Consider the following 19,856-nt stretch of genomic DNA (forward strand, 5'->3'; position numbering starts at 1 on the left):
TCTTCATGCTGTAGATTGGACCTGAAATGAAGTTCTACATTCATTCCAAATTTAATGCCTTTTACTCTGGTCTATGATCGTAATAAAGCTTTGAAAGCTTTGGTTATAGTTTACAAACTACGGTTGCAATCAAAATTATTCACGCCCCATTGCACATTGGGTTGATTATCAAATTTTACAGACTTCTAGCTGTTTGCATTGAGCAAATCAAGCAAAAGCCATTGAAATAGCTCTTAACAATGGCTGCTTGAAGTGGTTTCCGAAATTCAGCTGAAAATGCAACTGATACTGCCAAGAACAAGAACATTATTTATTTCGGTCGAAGACCCACAAAATCATTTCCAAAAGCAAAATAAAAGAGAAATACAGGGAAGATTAAAAGGTGGTCACATTGTTTTATCTGCAGTATCTAGGTTTATTTCTTATTACTTCTGAGAGGTAAGGGTAGTATCATCTGAGTTATATTGGCTTCTCTACACTCACTATTATTCAACCCATCCTTGGCAAGCATCTTTTACAGAAAATTGGAACCATTACAGTGAATGTGTCTTAGCAGCCGTAAACCTTCATATCTAGATATTTCTTTCAAATTCTTTTTCATAGGGAAATCCCAACAGCAACTTTCGAATCAATGCTCGCCATCCAGAATCTGTTTATCAGGCGATTACAGCTTCACTGCAGCGGATGGTAAATTCTTTGAGATGAAGATGCAATGCTGCAAGACTGACTGGTGTAACAATGCATTTCTCAGCCGTACGTTTCTTCATCAATTTAGAATCATTAACATGTTAGGGTTTTGCACTGAATTTGGCCACGGCCTGGATCCTTAGTCAATCAGCAGTACTTAGAGAATCTGTGCCTCATTCAAATGGGGTGAGACAGCCCCAGGTGGCTACAGATTGTGTTGAGCAGCTCAGGACTATTAGGGGCTCTCAAGGGATGGCGAGTCAGGCAGGACGGGGAGGCAGTCATGAGGAGAAACTGTGAAAAAGAGGGACCTAGCTAGAGACATGGGTGACACTGTAGGTTAAACCACAGAGACTAGGGCTTGCCAGTCAGAAGGTCAGCAGTTCGAATCCCCATGACAGGGTTACCTCCCGTTGCTGGGTACCTGTTCCTGCCAACCTAGCAGTTCAAAAGCATGAAGTGCAAGTAGATAAAATAGGTACTGCTCCGACAGGAAGGTAAACAGCATTTCTGTGCGCTGATCTGGTTCGCCAGAAGTGGCTTAGTCATGCTGCCAGATGAGCCGGAGGCTGGTTGAAGACAAACGGCGGTTCCCTAGGCCAATAAAGCGAGATGCGCACCACAACCCCAGAATAGTTCCCGACTGGACCTAATGGTCAGGGGTCCCTTTATTTTTTACTTGACAGACATGTCAGCCAGAGAAGGGATGGGTTGCCTTTCCAACCAGGCCTCTCCTTCTTCCTGCCCCTCAAAGCAGCACCATGCAGAATCAGATCATCCTTCTGATAGGTGGAAGGATTTGATCTTGCACAGTGCTAGTCCCCCTTGTCCCAGCCATATTTTTACTGTATGTTAAGATATGGTTACATATCGCCCCTATATCCAAGTGATGTGAGATTCCATGGGTACCAGGCATGCTGTAACCCAGGCTCTGTGTTTCCTGTGGGACCATAATGCACTGTGGTGTCTTTATCATATATGGTTATGCATCAATATATACAACCTGAGGCCTACAATGAAGACATCCACCAGAAGATGTCCTGTCCCTCTCATAGACACAGCAGCATCCTTGCCTTGGCAGTTTGTCTTTTCCTGAGAATGGTCACATCCCTCATTTTCTAATAAAACCCAATCCTGGTTTTATTACTACACAGGGAGCAGCCTCCATTCCTTTGATGTGCTGCTGTGCTAATTTGCTATTTTAATGACCCACCTCCCCAAAATGGTTACCTCAGAAGTAGATTGCTTCTGGCATAAGTCATGTTGATTTCCGAGGATTTAGAAGTGTCTAAAGAAGTGTCAGTTATGTCAATTGAGGAACTTTGCCTACGTTAATTAACCAAGTGGATAAGTAAAAAAAAGTCTAAAAAAAATCGGGGCCAAGAATACAATCTTCAAGATGCCTTTATAACATTCCCTATGCATAATTAGCCATCAAAGATCTATTTCAAGCAATATAATTGGATACTTAAGCGCATGAACAGCTCATAAATAGGTTATGGTCCCTTAAAGATAACGTTCAATTAGATGCTCCAAATATGGGCCTTACAACCCACCTATCTTATCCAGACACTTGAACTGCTTCTGGTCAGTCTTTTAATTGACAAAATAAGCACTGTCTAAGCTGGCAGTTATTTTATTATTGTTATTTATTTAATTTATATACTGCCCTGTACCTGGAGGTCTCAGGGAATTCACAGAAAGTGACAGTTAGTTCATTGCTAAAGTGCAGAAGACAGACAGAATCTCTGTACAAAGATAAGGGACAAAGAGCATCCATTTTCATACAGCCTACACCATAATCAATGGCAGGAAAACCTTCTGAGAGACTGAGAAGGGAAGAAAGTTCACACTCCCCCACTCCCCTTTATGTAAAGGTCATTCATCTCAGAGACCAATGGTGACTTTGTCCCATCCTCAGCCCTGAACCCAGATTGTGTCTAGATTATATTTTATCCAAGAGTACTTGCAGCTGCCCCACCAAAACTAGAAGGCCCTAGGGTGGATTCCATTAATACAACACAGAGATACAAAAAAGAGAGAAAAACATCAACATGCTCACTATACTTTTGATTTTGGCAGTTCCTGATCGCAACATGCTGGCTGAAAATGGTTTGCAGTGCCCATCCTGCTTTTCCAAAGGAACAATAATGTGTAAAAGTGAGAAGACCATCAACTGCCTTGAGAATGAGACCCAGTGCATTCAGTTTAAAGTTGATCTCAGTACAGGTAACATTGCTACCGTCTTGTTCAAAAGAAATATTTATTATGTAAAATAAATGTATTTCATTTCCTTAAATTCTGTGACAATGAGCAGTATCTGGTTAACTCAGACCATTAGTGCAAGGATTTACAGTTGTGCAAGAGAATTTCCTCTCTCTTCTTCATGTATGTGCTCTGAATCCTCCCAAAATCTGCTCCACAGAATTGGGAAAACCCTCAGAATTCATTTAGGGGATACACAAAAGGAGGAAGAGAGAGAGAGGATATGTTCCTTTCTACAACCATACATTATTTTGTTGATGTCATGATTTAGCTACATTCATAAAGATAAAGCGCTTTACAGTGGTGCCCCACAAGACGAAATTAATTCGTTCCGCAATTTTTGTCGTCTAGCGAATTTTTCGTCTTGCGAAGCACGAAATCCCATAGGAATACACAAAGGAAACAAAGTCGCGAGACGTTTTCGTTTTGCGAAGCAAGCCCATAGGGGAATTCGTCTTGCGAGGCAAATCGCGGATGAAGAAACCTTTCGTCTAGCGAGTTTTTTGTCTTGCGAGGCATTCGTCTTGCGGGGCACTACTGTATATGCATTATAACAATTTGACACCAGATGGCACTTGGGAGTCCCGTCTTTCATTAACAGGATTTCCTAGTACCTCTGGTTAAGAACTTAATTAATTCCGGAAGTCCGTTCTTAACCTGAAACCATCCTTTCAGCATATTTTTCAGGAATAATGCTACATTGGGAGGGAATTTGGAATGAATGGGGGAGGGGCATATGGCTGATTTGCCTCAGAAGGACAGAGGCAGATTCCAGGCCATTTGTGATGCTTCTACCCTACATTCTTTCTTCTCTTATTTCTGCTGCCCTTTACAGCCTTGGCTTTGCTATTTTCTCTTTTAAGGGTTGAGTAAGAATTCTGAGATGAGTACCTGATTGGCTCTTGGGATTCGCCTTTTTCATCTGCTTTATGTTTGATGCGTTTAACATGAAATTAGATATGGTAAAATAAAAGGAGGATTCTCTGGATACTTAGATCACAGTGGGGCAATGAGGGAGCCTCAGTTGGCACCCAACAATCCTGAGAGACAATGAAGTGCAACTCCAGCTTTTTTTCTGCTGGATCACCCTGTTGACCTATGGCAGGTTCACTCAAGGTTCAGACACCAAGGTGGGAGTGTTGTTCTCAGATCTTGCTGTGTGGCCGTAGCATGTGACTTTTAATATGCCCAGGAGATGGCAGGGATAGAATTCCTCGTATTTTATTGCAAATCACCTGCCCACAAGAATTTGATTTAGGCCTGTTTTCAAATTCTCTGATTTCATTATATCTTATACCATATTTTTCGCTCTATAACACGCACCCGACCATAACACGCAAATAGTTTTTAGAGGCGGAAAACAAGAAAAAATATATTCTAAATGAAACAGTGGATGTATGATTTTTGTGGTTCATGCTGTGGCCACAGACATGTGATCTGACGGTGAGTTTGGGGTAGCCCAATGCAAAAATCCTGAGGATCCATGTGGATCCATGCTTTGTAACCACATTTTTGCACCACTGCGGCCCCAGGCAATAGTGGGTGCGTGCTTTTTTTTGGTGCAAGCTGTAGCCATGGACATGCTATGTGATCTGATGGTGAATTTGGGGTGACCCAGTGCAAGGAGACAAGGACAAGGAGCATGCGTGGGGTGTGTGGAGAAGGATGCTGCTAATAATGCAGAAGAGGGGTGTAAGAGGAGGAACACGCGTGGGGTGTGTGGAGAAAGATGCTGCTAATAATGCAGGCGAGGGGTTTAAGGGGAGAAGGAACATGTGTGGGGTGTGTGGAGAGGTATGCTGCTAAAAGGGGAGAAGGAACATGCATGGGGTGTGTGGAGAGGGATGCTGCTAATAATGCAGAAGAGGGGTATAAGAGGAGAAGGCTCCTCTCCTCTCCCACTTTGCTCCTTTGAAGCAAGCAGGCTCTGCTTCTCTCCCACCTCCCCGGCTTAGCGATCTGAAAAACCTCTGCTCATGACTGCAGCAGATCCCCCCGCCATCCGTAGGCATTCACTCCATAACACACACAGACATTTTCCCCTACTTTCTAGGAGGAAAAAAGTGAGTGTTATGGTGCGAAAAGTACGTAAGTATAACCTGTTTATAAATATTCTTTGTGTCTTGAGAGTCCTTTGGGTATGATAGCAATTTTAAATTATATCTGATCTATTTTTTTACCTGAAATTCTAATGCTGAAAATTTTGTATATTCATGTTCTGACGAAATTATGATATTTCTCAGATTTCTTAAATATACACTTTTAAAAACTAACTTATTAAAATTATCATTCACCATCACAGGAACCATCTCCTAGTCCCTGAGTAAAGGACTAATGCCAACATTTCTCTCCCCCCCCCCCCCCAGATTTTTTTAAGGTCTACAGTTTCACTTTCCAAGGTTGTGGAACAACAGATTTTTGTGCCATCAGGAAAAATAAAAGAAAGATGTTCGGAGCTGGGAACTTTGTTCTTTATGTTACCCAAGAAGGTTGTTACAATGCTTCACGAATCTCACACCAGCCTGAACATGAAGAGTGAATGGGAAAGTGTAGACCTCCTCCTTATGTATTCCAAAATGAATTGCAAAAAGGGGGAATTGGAAGCCTAGTGTTAAAATTCAGGACTCAGGATCTCTGTTTCTTTCTTTTTTGCTTTTGGTTGAAGTAAAGGGAAGCAAGGGGCAGAGGAAAAGAGGTCAGAATATGGGAATTGTGGATTCTAACTTCAAAGAATCCTGTTGTGTATCATTAAAAAACAGTTAAGTTTTCATTATGACGATTACAATGCAAACTAAATGGTTATGGAGAATCAAATGCTGGTTCTCAGATCTGTTTCTTTCAGATACAAATGTAATTATCATTTATTGGTTTAGCCACGGCGATTACAAAAGACGCAATACATAAAACAGAATAAAAACAAAATAAACTACATTGCACAGCTAAAATCATTGTTCAAATCAGATGATTCCTTAGATAAGAGGTTTCTCCTTTGAAAGATTTAAATTAGGGCATATTTTAAGCAGAGTTCAGTGGAATTCAGCTCCGGCACCTCTCAGGTTAGTGCCACTGCCATTCTAAGAGAACAAGGAACAACTTCGTGGTGAACGTGGTGAACTCTGGCACCTGCAAATCTAGAAAAATAGTGCTGATCCCTACAAACCTTTCTCCTTATAATCGTAACTGTAAAGGCAAAACAGATCAATTTTTCAGAGGGGTAAGCGGATTTGTCCCTTAATAAATAGTTAATCATATAACCAATCCATCTCTCAAGTGGGAGATTTAAATATTTTAACAAAGCTTCTCTTAAGTCCTCTTAGATGGAACAAACCAGTAAGTAGTTGGGTGAATATTCAGGCCCCTCACCTTTACGTAGGCAAACTACATGGGGGATCCAGAGAGAGCAGCCTTCAACTATGACAGAGTTGTAAAAGCTTTTCCCCGTTTGGTATTTGTGATGTGCTTACATAGTGAGGGGGCTGAATGGCTAGTTTGGCATAGCAAGTTGCAGGCAGTTGGGATTTCAGTTCCCACCAGCTGCGAGCAAGCAGCTACATTGTTGACATCATGTGATGTCTCTGAGCGTGAGACAGGAAGTCTCAGCCAGTTTTCAGTGTACCCGGGTGGAGCTACTGAGAGTTGTCTTTCGCTTCTGTGTAGAAGCAGAGTCGAGTCAGATACTCTCGTGCTGTACTGCTCAGGAGCGCAGACATGTTTTGTACAGTCTTAATAAAGTAGCAGTAGACTACGGACTGCCTCTTTCTTCTGTGATGCGGTGCCAGGAGAAAGTGAATGTGCTCCTCTCAGATGGGAGGGGTCGCTTATCATCGGTTTCTCTAGACTGAGGGAGGATTCCAGCCAGAGAGTGACCACCGGAGAGAAGCCCCGGCGTCCCGGTTGGGCGTTTCTCCAACACAGGCTGGTCCCCATGAGGCAAGGTGAGGCAACCATCTTAGGAGGATAGATCCATAGGGGCAGCAGATCTGACCTCCAAGGAATTCCTTGCCCCTGCTGCTGACACAGTGGCAACAACAGCCACAGTGCGCTTCTTAAAGACCAGATTTGCCCCTCCCCCACAATCAGGTTGCCTCTTCAGTGGACTCTTGGCCAATAGTAGGCACTGCTGGTCTCCTCCTATGCTTGTTTCCTGTGAGGATCTTTATTCCCCACCCTTCACATTCTTCCGGATGTCGATCTGCACTCATCTCTTCTTCCCTGGAATGGGGAGGCACTATTTTGTGGTTTGCCTCATCTGCCAACATGTCTAGGGACAGACTTGCCAAGGAAATCATGCTTTAAAATATGAAATTTCATATGACAAGGTGTCACCTCAATATCTAACACAGTAAGAATATCTCAAGGAAGATCATAATCATCAATAATGCGTAGTATTTTCTTATTCCAAGATGGAGTCTCTCTATTATTAAAAATCTGATTCTCCTTGCAGCCTCCATCCCCTTTTTAAATTTTAGCCAATACCTTAGAGAAAGGATATGCACGGTGACCTTCACTGAACAAACACCAGTTTACATTGGAGGCAACTCCAAGGTGGCAAGGAGTCTTCGCTCCCCACCTCCTAAAATGCCTGAGGGAGCCGGTCCCTCCCAAAGTAGATGGGCTTGGCAACTGGTCTATAGGTCTCTCCTAGTTACCTTCAGACAGGGTGCCATAGACACTGCCCCCCCCCCAATTCCTCTGATTGAGCAGCCTGGCAGGATACTTTGGTCATGCATACAACAGGCATCAGTAGTATTAGTAAACTACCTCCTGTCAGTTCATTATGCCCCACCCCTCTACATATCTCATATGACACTCTACCCAAAAAGTCCCATCTCAGATGTCCCAGCTCCAAGGGCTAGTATGAAATAACTTGGGGGGGGATCCACATAACTCATCTGTGATGATGGCACACCACTGCCTCCTTCAAGTAGACAGGGACCACCCCCTCTTTCAAGGAGGCATTAATCACCTCCCTGACCCAGTCAGCTGTCCCCTCCCTGCTACTTCAGACAAGAGGGGCAAGGGGCAATGTCCTTGAATCTTACCAATTGAAACTCAGTCAACACATCAGGGCTAGACCGTGCTCTGGACACTCCTTGAGTTTCATCTCCTGTAACAGCTGAGTCAGGTTCCCAGTGGATTAAAGCAATTTCATCCTCAAAATGCTTTGCAAACAAGTCACAGCATTGACAAGTCACAAGCACATTCCCCGACTCCCAATGACAGGCACCCCCCATTTTCACCTTGGAGCTTTCCTTTTTCTCACCCAGCCTCTCACCCTGGGAGATGCCCACTTCTCCACCTCTCCACCTGGTTACTGGAACCAGGTTCAGATTTCCCACCACCACCACTTGCAGCACATTAAGCATTTTATTTTATTTTTAAAGCTCAGTCCAATGTTTCATATCATCATGTGGTTGAGATGTCTTAGCATTGCCTCATCTTTGTGTCCCCCCCTTTTTTTAGTGTGAGAGGATTTCCTAATTAATGAAACATTGGAAAGCGTGTTCTCACTAAAAGAGAGCACGTGTTGCGGTTGGGGCCAGCAAAAGCATTCCTAGTTATCTAGCCAGGCTGTGGCAAGGGGAAATTGAATGGATTGGTTGTTGTTGTTACTGGGTAAAATTTGATGTTGCCAATTAAGGGGTGGGAACAGAGGTTATTTATACTGGGTCCACAGAATGTTCCTTTCTCTTTCGCTGTGGACACCGGATCAGAACGGAGTGCTGGCAGAGAGAGACTGGTTCTATATCTCCCTTGTTTATTTCCCCTTTTCTCAATTTTCCCTGTTTCTTTATTGACTTTATTCCCCCTTTTCCTTTTCATTTAGTCCCTAATTCGGATTCCCTCTTGGTTGTAGGCGTGCTCTCCCCTTGGGCAGCGGGTGGGCGCCTGGCCCGGGTGCCTAAGGCCCGGGGCTCGGCCAAGCTACAGCTTGCCCACCGCGAAGGGTTTTTTACTCAGAGGGGCCGTTCTGCGGCCGGGAGGGCTTGGGGCCTTTTACCGCCCCCCTTTTTTACTAGGCCTTTCTGGGAGCCGGGGTGATTTACCTGGTAGGGCTGGTCCTCGGGGCCGCCCGTCTGGCGCTGCGTGGCGGCAGCGGTGGGTGCTTGGGGGCCGGCAGGGCTTTTGCTGCTGATTGCGGGCTGCAGGGCGCCCGCGCCAGCTGCGCCGCGCCGTGAGCCGCCTCCCTGCTGAAGGAGGCCTTCGTGCTCCGCGCGTCGTTTGGCGGCCTGCGGGGGGCGGTTGGGGCATTCCTTTCCCTCCGCCCTTTATTAGGACGCAGGCGGCGGCCGTAAGGCTCCGTGGGCCTAGTTTCCGGCGCCTTTTTGGGGCAGGTTTGAGGCCCAGTGGGCCAGCGCCTCGTGGGGCGCTTGGCGGTGGGGGGGGGAATCCTCGGAGGCCCGCCATTTTGTGGCGTTTGGCGGGAACGCCATCTTGCCTTCTCCCTGGTAGGTGGCGACATCTAGTGGCCAGTCGTGGTAACTGCAGGGCTGCCTGTTAGTGAAGTGGTTTCTGTGTATAGTCAACCTAGTGGTGGTCTCTAGTGGGCTGACTGCTTAATTGCAGGTGATTTTATTTCGCTTGTTCTGTTGTTTGCTGACTGTTATTTGCAGCTGTACTGCTTGTGCTGAATTCTACCGCATTGGTGGCGGTTGCTCTGCCAATTCCGGCTGGTGAATTTACTTCAGTTTACTTTGATTTTATTATTGGCTAATTATTTTATTTTATTTTATTTTATTTCTTATTTTATTTTGTGATTTTGTCCTTATTGATTTTATTATTTGTCAATTAATCTTCTTGTTTTCCACCAGTGCTAGGAATGGCTCCTAAGAAGGCAGTGAAGCGGGCTGCGCCTACCCCCCCCTGCAAAACGGCCTATAAAAGGCCCCTCTCAGGCCTTACGTTCTCCTGTGCCTGGCCAGTCGCTGAGTCGTCTTCAATCCATGGTCGCTAGCTTGGCCGGTGACCCGGTGGCTCTGGCGAGGGCCGAGGCTCAGATGGAAGGCCTGATGCATCGTTGTTCAACACCTTCGTCTTCATCGGCATTGTCGGCTCCTCTTGGGGGAGCTTCTTCTCCTGTATCGTCATCTAGTGAAGATGAAAGAGTATATTTGTCAGCCAGTGCTTCTTTACCTGACATGCAGCCGGCTCGGCCCTGGGTCCTGCCTGGGACCAGGGCCGTCACACGAAGGGGGCGGGGGAGTGCCAGGGTTGGGGCCCGCAGAAGGACATCGGCACGGGGCCGTGTTGAGCAGGCTTCTGCTGGGCAGCCTTCAGTAGCACCGAGTTCGGTTATGGGGCATTCACGGGTGGTCTCTTTTCAGTCAGTTCCAGGCGCTGTGTACCACTCTAGTGATGAGGAGGGAGATCCTCTGTCCTTACCTGTGTCGCAGTCAGCTTCAGGTGCGGTGCAACAAGGCGATGGTTCGGAGTCATCAGTTGAAGACAGCCTCCCTCTTCCTCCAAGGGCCTCTTCTGGTGGGCGCCGCCGTCGCAAGAAGAGCTCCAGGAGGCGCTCCAAGCGTAAGCGGAAGGGCACTTCTTCGTCTTCGTCAGGTACTTCTTCGCATAGCTCTAGTAGTGATGAGGAAGCTTCCCTTAAGCTTTACTGGGGCTTTGGCGAGACATCCGGGCTTCCCAAGTGGGTTTGGGAGCGCAGAGCAAATTCACATCGTGCAAAGTATGGGGCGGTGCAAGAATGTCTGGAAGGTGTCTTGGTGCCTGACGTTAAAGTCTCCACCAATTCTGCTAGGGACCTTATTCCTGGTGCCCATTTGTCGGCAAAAATGCGGGCCAGGATCTTGAATGGTCGTTACGTGGATATTTTTAGCTTAGCCCCTCCGCTCGAAGGTCAAGAGCCCTTGGAGAAGGATTTTGCTGCTCCAAGGAGGAGGGCAAGTATAGCTAAAGCGGATAGGAATTTCGAGCGTTGGCTGGACAGTTTTCAGGTGTTCGCTGGCATAGTTTCTGCAGCTTATCCTAAGAGGTCTTTGCACTTATGGGTTTACCTGTCCATAGTCCGCTCGGCCTTCACGATGGCTGGAGAGACCGCTGCTTTGTCTTATGATCAAAATTTCAGGCGCAGAGCAGCCAAGATCCCTACTGCCCGCTGGGATCGTAAGGACTTAGACGTTTGGACTACTTACGTTGCCCCTCGCATTGACAAAAAGGCCCCTGATCAGCCAGGGCTTAAGGCGCTCCCTCAAAAGGCGGGTCGCCGGTTGTATTGTTGGGATTTCAACAAAGGCGCCTGCCAGCGGCGGCCCTGTAGGTACACACACCTTTGTGAGAAGTGCTCAGGGAGCCACTCAGCGTCCGTCTGTACAGGGGTGCGGCATCCCTTTCGCAAGGGTGGGGGCTCTCAGCAGCTCCCGAAAGCTGCCCCCCAGGTGCCAGCCGCTGGAGCTGGAAAATAGTACCCTGTTTTCTTTAGCCTACACTCCGGTGAGGCTGCAGCCGCTGTTATCTTTGTTGGATTTATACCCTGACAAAGAAGCGGCCTCTTATTTGCGTGAGGGTTTTTCTTTGGGTTTTAGGATTCCGGTGGCATCGTCCCCCATAGCCGGGAATTTAGTCAACCAAAAATCTGTTAAAGACATGCCAGAGGTGGCGCGTAAAAAGATTAGAAAGGAATTGGCGCTGCGTCGTATGGCCGGTCCCTTTCCGGTCTCCCCCTTTCCTAAATTGCATGTGTCACCCTTGGGTATAGTTCCCAAGAAAGCCCCGGGGGAATTTCGCCTCATTCATAACCTTTCTCACCCGAGGGGCACGTCAGTAAATGACGTGATTCCCCCGGAACTTTGTTCGGTGCGCTATGCTACTCTTGATCATGCGATCAAGATGATTCGGAAGTTTGGGCCGGGTGCCCTATTAGCTAAATGCGACATTGAATCTGCATTTCGGCTGCTTCCGATCCATCCAGATGATTTCTGGTTGTTGGGTTTTCAGTTTGAAGGAGGATTTTATTTTGATAAGGCCATGCCTATGGGCTGCTCTGTAGCCTGTGCAGCCTTTGAGTGCTTTAGCTCTTTTCTGGAGTGGGCCTTGCGTGAAAAAACTGGCTTGGACGGTGTCACGCATTACCTCGATGATTTTTTGGTCGCCTCAGCTAGTGATACGGGGGACTGTGTTTTTCTGTTGCAGGCATTTGCTTCCTTAACGGAAGAGCTGGGCGTTCCGTTGGCAGCGGAAAAAACGGAGGGTCCCTCCACGCAGCTTACTTATTTGGGTATCTTATTGGATACCGTGGCCCAAACCTCCAGCTTGCCTGCAGATAAGATAATCACTGTAAGGTGTGTTATTGAGGAATTGATCCCTTTGCGGAAGGTCACCCTACGTCAGTTGCAGTCGTTGTTGGGTCATTTGAATTTTGCTTGCAGGGTGGTCGCTCCTGGGCGACCATTCTGCTCCCGCTTGGCTAAACTCACCTCGGGTTTGCAAGCTCTGCACCATAGGGTGCGCCTGTCTAGCCAGGTGCGTGCTGACCTCAGTATTTGGATGGAATTCCTAGAGGAATTCAATGGCGTGTCATTGTGGCAGGACACTTTGAACCTCCATAATGACTTTCAAGTGCATTCGGATGCGGCGGGGTCCCTAGGTTTTGGTCTGTTCTGGAACGGCAGATGGTGTGCCGAGCGGTGGCCCTCCGCTTGGCGTGGGAAAGCTATAACCCGGGATTTAACTTTTCTCGAGTTTTTTCCCATTGTAGTGGCTGTGCATCTGTGGGTTGAGTATTTCAAGGACCATCGCGTTTGCTTTTGGTCGGATAACCAGGCGGTAGTGAAGATACTAGCCAAGCAGGCTTCACGCTCTCCCAGAGTAGTGGCCTTGCTGCGGGTCTTTGTTTTGTATTGTTTGCGTTCTAATATTGTATTTTCTGCTCGTTTTGTTCCGGGCATTTCTAACGAGATTGCTGATGCTCTGTCCCGTTTTCAGATGGAGCGATTCAGATCCCTGGCGCCAGAGGCTCGAGACCGTCCGGAAATTTTACCGGATCATCTCTGGAACCTTGGCAGCACTTAGTTTTACAGGGAGTAGCTGCATCTGTTGCCCCTTCCACTTTAAGGTCTTATGAAAAGGCCTGGGCGGATTTTTTATTATTTAATGGACAGACGGTCGTTGGAGAGGTTACTGCACCCCATTCTACCTCCCAGGTGCTCAGGTATTTGGCACACCTATTCCAGTTGCGCCGGGCGCCCCGGACGCTGCGAATGCATGCGGCAGCAATTTCCTTTTTTAGCAAGGCATTTTTTAACAAGGACCCGTGTGGGAAGTTTGTAGTGCGCAGGGCCTTGGAGGGTTGGGGGCGTCTCAATCCCTCCAAGCCTACCCCTAGACGGCCTATCACATTCGAGTTGCTGGCGCAGATGCAGTCTAAACTGCGTGGCATCTGTTGGTCTAAATTTGAGACTCGTTTGTTCTCTGCAGCCTTCTCATTGGCTTTCTTTGGGGCCCTAAGGGTAGGAGAGGTGGTCCTCGAGCCTATGCGGGATGGAGGATCCAGGGGCTTGTTGTTGCAGGACGTGAGTATTTCTCCGTCTGATTTACATATTCACATTAGGAACTCTAAGACGGACCAGCTGGGTAGGGGAGCCTTTATCAGGCTCCCGGCGACTGGGGAAGCTGGCCCTTGTCCGGTAAGGGATCTTAACAGGTACATGTCATTGCGTCCTGTTGGTGAAGGGCCCTTGTTGATTCATGAGGATGGGCACCCTTTGGTAAGGCATCAATTTTCTAAGGTGCTGCGTAAGGCTATTGCAGCGTGCGGGCTCAAGGCGTCAGAATTCGCTCCTCACTCCTTCCGGATTGGTGCAGCAACGACAGCTGCCCATTGGGGTTTATCCGTGAAGAGAATAAAGGACTTGGGTCGGTGGAGGTCTGACGCCTTCAAGACTTATGTGCGGTAATAATGTGCTGTGTACTTACGTTTCTGTTTAACCCTAGGTCCGGGCACTGTCCGCATCTGGATAGTGGGCCACAGTATTGTGCACTGGGCCGCTGACAGAGCTCGTCGGGCTGGATTGGGAGATGGTCTGGGCCTTCCACAGCAGGTGCAGGTGTCCTGGATCTCCAGAAGGGGCATGCGTTGGAGGGAATTCTTGCCACTTATGAAGCGGCGTGTCCTCCTGCTTGGTCCACCCTCGGCGATTGTGGTGCAGCTGGGGGAAAATGATATGGTTTCTTTTCCATGCTATACGCTGCGTACTGTAATTTTGCAGGACCTAAGGGAGCTGGCGGCTATAGTGCCTACTGCTACACTGATTTGGTCACAGTTGCTTCAGCGCCACATTTGGCGGGGCAGTCCTTGCCCGGCGTCCACCGAGAAGGTTAGGAAGCGGATTAATTCCGCGGTGGGCAAGTTGGTTGTGAGCTTGGGCGGATTGGTGATTCCTCACCCTCGTATTTCCTTTAAGGAGGAGGTTTTATACAGGGCTGATGGGGTTCATCTTTCCATGTTTGGGAATGATTTATGGTTGGATGCAGTGGTGTCCAAGTTGAGAGTGTGGCTTGCTTTGTGAATGGTGGCGGCGAGCGTAAGGGCTCTGGTGGCGGTTAGGCATTGGTTAAAATTGGTTGGTGGAGGGGTATGGATTGGCTGTGCCTACCCCTCCAATGCTGCTGCGGAATGGGAATTCCGTTAAAGGAATTCTGGGGCTTACCATCCCCTTGTCCAAACCCCTGGAATCGGGTGCGGGCCGTGTAAGACCCCAAGGCGCATGCAGGGAGGAACTGAAGGGTCTGTATCACAGCCCCAGTTGCCCTGCCTGTTCCTCCACACTGACTTACGCTGGAATCCGGGAGTCAGTGCTATCCCCAAAGCGGGGGGGGGGGGGGGATAGCTAGTCATAACCAATGCCTAAGCAACCATTCACAATCTTGTATGATAATAAAGTTGTGGCCAAAATTATGCCAAAAACCTTAAACAAAAATTTATGTGTGATGTGTGAGTTATTTGGGGAAGGGATGTTTTGGGGACCTCAGCACGCAAATAAATGGAGAGGGAAAATGCCACATTTTCTTAGATGTGATTACACACATATGACTTTACTCCATCCTTTAGAAATTCTGTTAGTATAAATAAATGAGTAGAAGGAGGTGTATTTAAAATAAAATTAATAGCAATAATGATGGCAATGTTGATGCTGTTAGGATTTATAAAAGTGAGAACACAATAAAAGCAGGAAAGTGAGGAGAAAAGAAAGGGGGGAACTGAGAAAAAGTAAAAAGAGAAAGAAGGAAGGAAGGAGGGAGAAAGAAAAGCGAAAAATGGGGAAGAGAGGAGTGTGTGTGTGTGTGTTAAAAATGGGGATGAAAGCTATTCAGAAGTCATATCACTGGAAATAGGTTACAAGAGAAAATGTTATCTACAACCCTTTCATTCCTGTAGCTCCACTAGTCCAACCTGTAGATCGCGATTTACTGATTGTGGAAAGAATTCTGCTCGATCACTGTTACCGAGGCATCTGCCAGAGACAAACCCAAGCAGCCACCACCTCATCCCAAGCTCCTCTCATGGGAGGGGATGTTCTGATGCTGCACAAGCCCACCCTGCTCCCACTACTGCCCCATCAGGGAAGCAGCTGGTGAGCTCCTCTCACAAGAAGGTATTTTTGGAAACCCACCCCTGCCCCTTACTGGAGGAAACCTCACTTGTTGGATGCAGCCCCTGCAAAGGACGTGCCTGCCCCACCCTGCGGGAGGACAAGCCCCCACCCCAGCAAGATGGGTGCTCAGGGGCCACAGCAAAAGCAAGTTTCTCTTTGGATGCCATGCTTGCGTTGCTTGCATCATCATCATCATCATCATTGATCAATTAAATAAAATTACTTGCTATCTTGTCCAGGGCAGCTCAAAGTAACTTACAAACAACACCCCACAGAGAGGGAGGGGGTATTGGTTTGTGAGAAGGGGTCGATCTGGTTTTCATTATGTGCTTTGTGTTTTTCTCTTGTAAACTGCCATGAGATCAATAGATGAAGGGCAATATTCAAATTTAATAAAAATAAACCAAAGTGTGGGTGGTGGTGGGAATTACATTAGAAACACCCCACCCACTCCCAGAATATTAGGATGTCAATGCCCCATGGATGTGAGCAGGTTCCAGGTTCACCTGATTTCAGGGAAGAGCAAATGTGTGACATGCTAATTGTTGATTACTTTGTGCCTCATTAGGTTTACTTTGTTTCCAGCTCAGTTTTACCATAAAGCCCGAGGGAGGAACACATTTATTCAAAGTACCCATTTACTGACAGTGTAGGTGTGGTTGGACTGGAAGAGGCACCTGGCTGGCAGGGAGAAATCAGGCTTTCTGTAGCAAAGGAGGGCTGTAGTCAGGCACTGAAGAATATGGTTGGTCGTCTTAGCCATTGTGAGAAGAGATTTAGAAATATAATCACAAGCCCTTCAAGCACTCAGGGCTTGCAGCAGAACAACCAAAGCACTAAATGAGTTTTTCTGCTTTAGTCAGATGGTCTCAATTGACTTTGCAGCCTTCATGGAATACGTTGCTCATTTGGAGCAGTCGGTGGTCCTGCAGTATCTCCACTAGGGGGAAATGACACCTTCCTTCCACCAATATATGTGGCATCTGCCTCATTTGCTAATAGACAATTATCTGTATTCTCACTATCCAAAACCTTTTAGGATTCTTTAAGGAGTTTCTGGTTTAAAATTTCTATGTAGATACAGTCTTATAAAACTTATAAAACTGAATGGCAGCTATGCTTTTAAAATAATAATAATAATTCAAAAACCAAGATTACTAAAAGAAATTGAAGAGCTGTAGTAGCTGTAGGAGTCTGGCTGCATAAAACAACAAAGTTTCAGAGGAGCAAATTGTAGGACAGGAAAATAATTGTGGAAGGTTAGACAAATTCAAAAAAATGGGCAGGTGAGGATTTTGTGTAACTTTTGTGTGGAAGCAGTACCCCCAAAGACTGCCACGTGTATGCTGTAGCCTCCAACTGTGGGTTCCTGAGAAAGGGCAGTGAAAAATGGACTCACTTCTTGTTAGATGAGCTTTGGGTATCAGGTAAAGGTAAAAGACCCCTGGACGGTTAACTCCAGTTGAATTCGACTTTGGGATGTGGCACTCATCTCCACTCTCATGCCAAGGGTGCTGGTGTCTGCCCACAGATAGCTTTATGGGTCATGTGGCCAGCATGACTAAATTGCTTCTGACCCATAGAGGAGCATGACAAGTGTCAGAGTGCATGGAAACACCGTTTACCTTCCCACCACAGCGGTACCTATTAATCTACTTTCATTGGTATGCTTTCCAACTGCTAGGTTGGAGGATGTGGGACAGAGCAACAGAAACTTACCCCGTAGTGAGGATTCAAACTGCAGACCGTGTGATCGGCACGTCCGAGAGGCTTGGTGGTTTAGGCCACAGCACCACCTGCATCCTTTGACTATCAATCCAACACACACACCTAGGTCCTATTACTCCGTTTTTACTCATTTTTTTCATGTCACTTTTACAAGGTAGCATCCCTTGCATGGAATTAAGGATTGGCAGATGCCTGAAGTGTGCTCTTATCCCAATAATGCAATAGAATGCCTAATTTTTTTTCTCTCCTCAACCTCATCACCTGCCTAGATGCTTCTTTCTTCTTTCTGTAGCTCTCCAAATCAGATTTGTTCTTACCTACTTCCACTGGAGCAAAAATATAAAAGCCATCCACAAACAGAAAATCCTTTACTTCCAGATATCTCACTTTATATCTTATTCTTACTACTACTACTAATAATAATAATAATAATATTTTTTTATTTATACCCCACCTTTCCTGGTTCAAAAACTGGGCTCAGGGCGGCTAACAACAAATTTAAAACACTTAATTGTAAAAGCAGCATAAAATACAATATAAAAACATGAATAACAATAAAATTCAAAAGGCTAAAATCAATTTAGGGGAAATAAGCATTAGATAATCCCCAGGGCTAGCTGGCTGAATTGGTCCTACTTGGGCCAGCGAGGAGGCCAGGGAAGAATTAGCTGTGGAGTCTCAGAGCAGGTAATCTTCATAAAATGGGAGGGGGAGGGAAGAGAAAGGAAATAAAAGATCAGGCTGAATTCAAATTAAAGGCCAGGCAGAATAGCTCTGTCTTACAGGCCTGGCAGAAGGAGGTTAAATCCTGAAGGGCCCTAGTCTCATGGGACAGAGCATTCCACCAGGTCGGAGCCATCACTGAAAAGGCCCTGGCCCTGGTGGAGGATATTCTGACTTCCTTAGGGCTCGAGACCTCTAAACTATGGCTATTCATGGACCATTAAGGTCCTTTGCGGGGCATACCAGGAGAGCCTTGATTCAGTGCCCCCACTCTTCTTCTGTGTGGATGCACTATCAGCTTTTGGGGATAATTTGGAGCTTAACCAACAATGTCTCTTCCTCAAGTGGCCTTTGAACATGGCCTGATGCCTCCCACTCAACTGGTTGAGAGAATGACCATGTTTGTGTAGCTGCCTAATGAAGGAAGTTCCGTGGCCATTGCTGACTTCCATCGAGACCTTCCTCATACTTGTGTGAGTGGCTGATTCATACCTGGCACTCTCTCAGTCATTGACACATTTTGAACCAATCAGTTGTTCCATATCCAGTTCTAACTGTAGCTTCTTGTCCCACATAGAGATTTCTCAGGAGACAGATGAGGTGATCTGGCACTCCCATTTCTTTAAGAACTTGCCATAGTTTGCCGTGGTCGACACAGTCAAAGGCTTTTGCATAGTCAATGAAGCAGAAGTAGATGTCTTTCTGGAACTCTCTAGCTTTCTCCATAATCCAGCGCATGTTTGCAATTTGGTCTCTGGTTCTTCTGCCTCTTCTAAATCCAGCTTGCACTTCTGGGAGTTCTCGGTCCACATACTGCTTGAGCCTTCCTTGTAGAATTTTAAGCATAACCTTGCTAGCGTGTGAAATGAGTGCAATTGTGCGGTAGTTGGAATTCTTTGGCACTGCCCTTCTTTGGGATTGGGATGTAGACTGATCTTCTCCAATCTTCTGGCCACTGCTGAGTTTTCCAAACTTGCTGGCATATTGAGTGTAGCACCTTAACAGCATCATCTTTTAAAATTTTAAATAGTTTAAATAGTTCAGCTAAATAGTCCATCACTTCCACTGGCCTTGTTATTTGCAGTGCTTTCTAAGGCCCATTTGACTTCACTTTCCAGGATGTCTGGCTCAAGGTCAGCAACCACACTACCTGGGGTATACGAGACATCCATTTCTTTCTGGTATAATTCCTCTGTGTATTCTTGCCACCTCTTCTTGATGTCTTCTGCTTCTGTTAGGTCCTTTCCACTTTTGTCTTTTATTATGGTAATCTTTGTACGAAATGTTCCTTTCATATCTCCAATTTTCTTGAACAGATCTCTGGTTTTTCCCATTCTATTGTTTTCCTCTATTTACATTGCTCACTTAAGAAGGCCTTCTTGTCTCTCCTTGCTATTTTTTGGAAATCTGCATTCAGTTTCCGGTATCTTTCACTATCTCCCTCGCATTTTGCTTGCCTTCTCTCTCCCGCTATTTCTAAGGCCTAGTTGGACAGCCACTTTGCTTTCTTGCATTTCCTTTTCATTGGGATGGTTTTAGTTGCTGCTTCCTGTATAATGTTACGAGCCTCCATCCATAGTTCTTCAGGCACTCTGTCCACCAAATCTAAATCCTTAAACCTGTTCCTCACTTCCACTGAGTATTGATAAGGGATTTGACTTAGATTGTATCTTACCGGCCCAGTGGTTTTTCCTACTTTCTTCAGTTTAAGCTTGAATTTTGCTATAAGAAGCTGATGATCTGAGCCACAGTCAGCTCCAGGTCTTGTTTTTGCTGACTGTATAGAGCTTCTCCATCTTTGGCTGCAGAGAATATAATCAATCTGATTTCGATGCTGCCCATCTGGTG

At 46.4% G+C, this 19,856-nt stretch overlaps 2 protein-coding genes across 5 annotated transcripts in view; both read left to right on the plus strand.

Annotated features, from left to right (window-relative positions):
* LOC310851736 (phospholipase A2 inhibitor and Ly6/PLAUR domain-containing protein-like) overlaps positions 1 to 5,766 on the plus strand; it is a 68,413-nt gene extending 62,647 nt beyond the window's left edge. For 2 of the 3 annotated variants that reach the window (XR_014567804.1, XR_014567806.1), the window contains 3 exons: positions 604 to 753; positions 2,770 to 2,916; positions 5,319 to 5,766. Coding sequence is in view for 1 of the 3 variants with exons in the window: in XM_083754403.1 (XP_083610529.1) it covers positions 604 to 687; positions 2,770 to 2,916; positions 5,319 to 5,491 (404 nt within the window). In the remaining 2 variants the exon portion in view is untranslated. The remainder of the gene's footprint in view (positions 1 to 603; positions 754 to 2,769; positions 2,917 to 5,318) is intronic. The other variant, XM_083754403.1, reaches the window with a different exon arrangement.
* A 4,000-nt stretch (positions 5,767 to 9,766) lies between these two features.
* LOC310851275 (integrase/recombinase xerD homolog) lies at positions 9,767 to 14,936 on the plus strand. 2 transcript variants are annotated; one of them, XM_083753497.1, is made up of 3 exons: positions 9,767 to 10,058; positions 10,278 to 10,509; positions 12,889 to 14,936. In XM_083753497.1, exons 1-3 carry the CDS (start codon positions 9,897 to 9,899, stop codon positions 13,857 to 13,859), a joined length of 1,365 nt encoding a protein of 454 aa, XP_083609623.1. In that variant the 5' UTR covers positions 9,767 to 9,896; the 3' UTR covers positions 13,860 to 14,936. The 2 variants fall into 2 exon arrangements, with proteins under 2 accessions (XP_083609623.1, XP_083609624.1); XM_083753498.1 differs by having other exon boundaries at positions 13,897 to 14,936.
* The last annotated feature ends 4,920 nt before the right edge of the window (positions 14,937 to 19,856 follow it).

Source organism: Podarcis gaigeae, assembly GCF_964106915.1.
Source record: "Podarcis gaigeae genome assembly, chromosome: 8".
Classification (NCBI taxonomy): Eukaryota; Metazoa; Chordata; class Lepidosauria; order Squamata; family Lacertidae; genus Podarcis; species Podarcis gaigeae.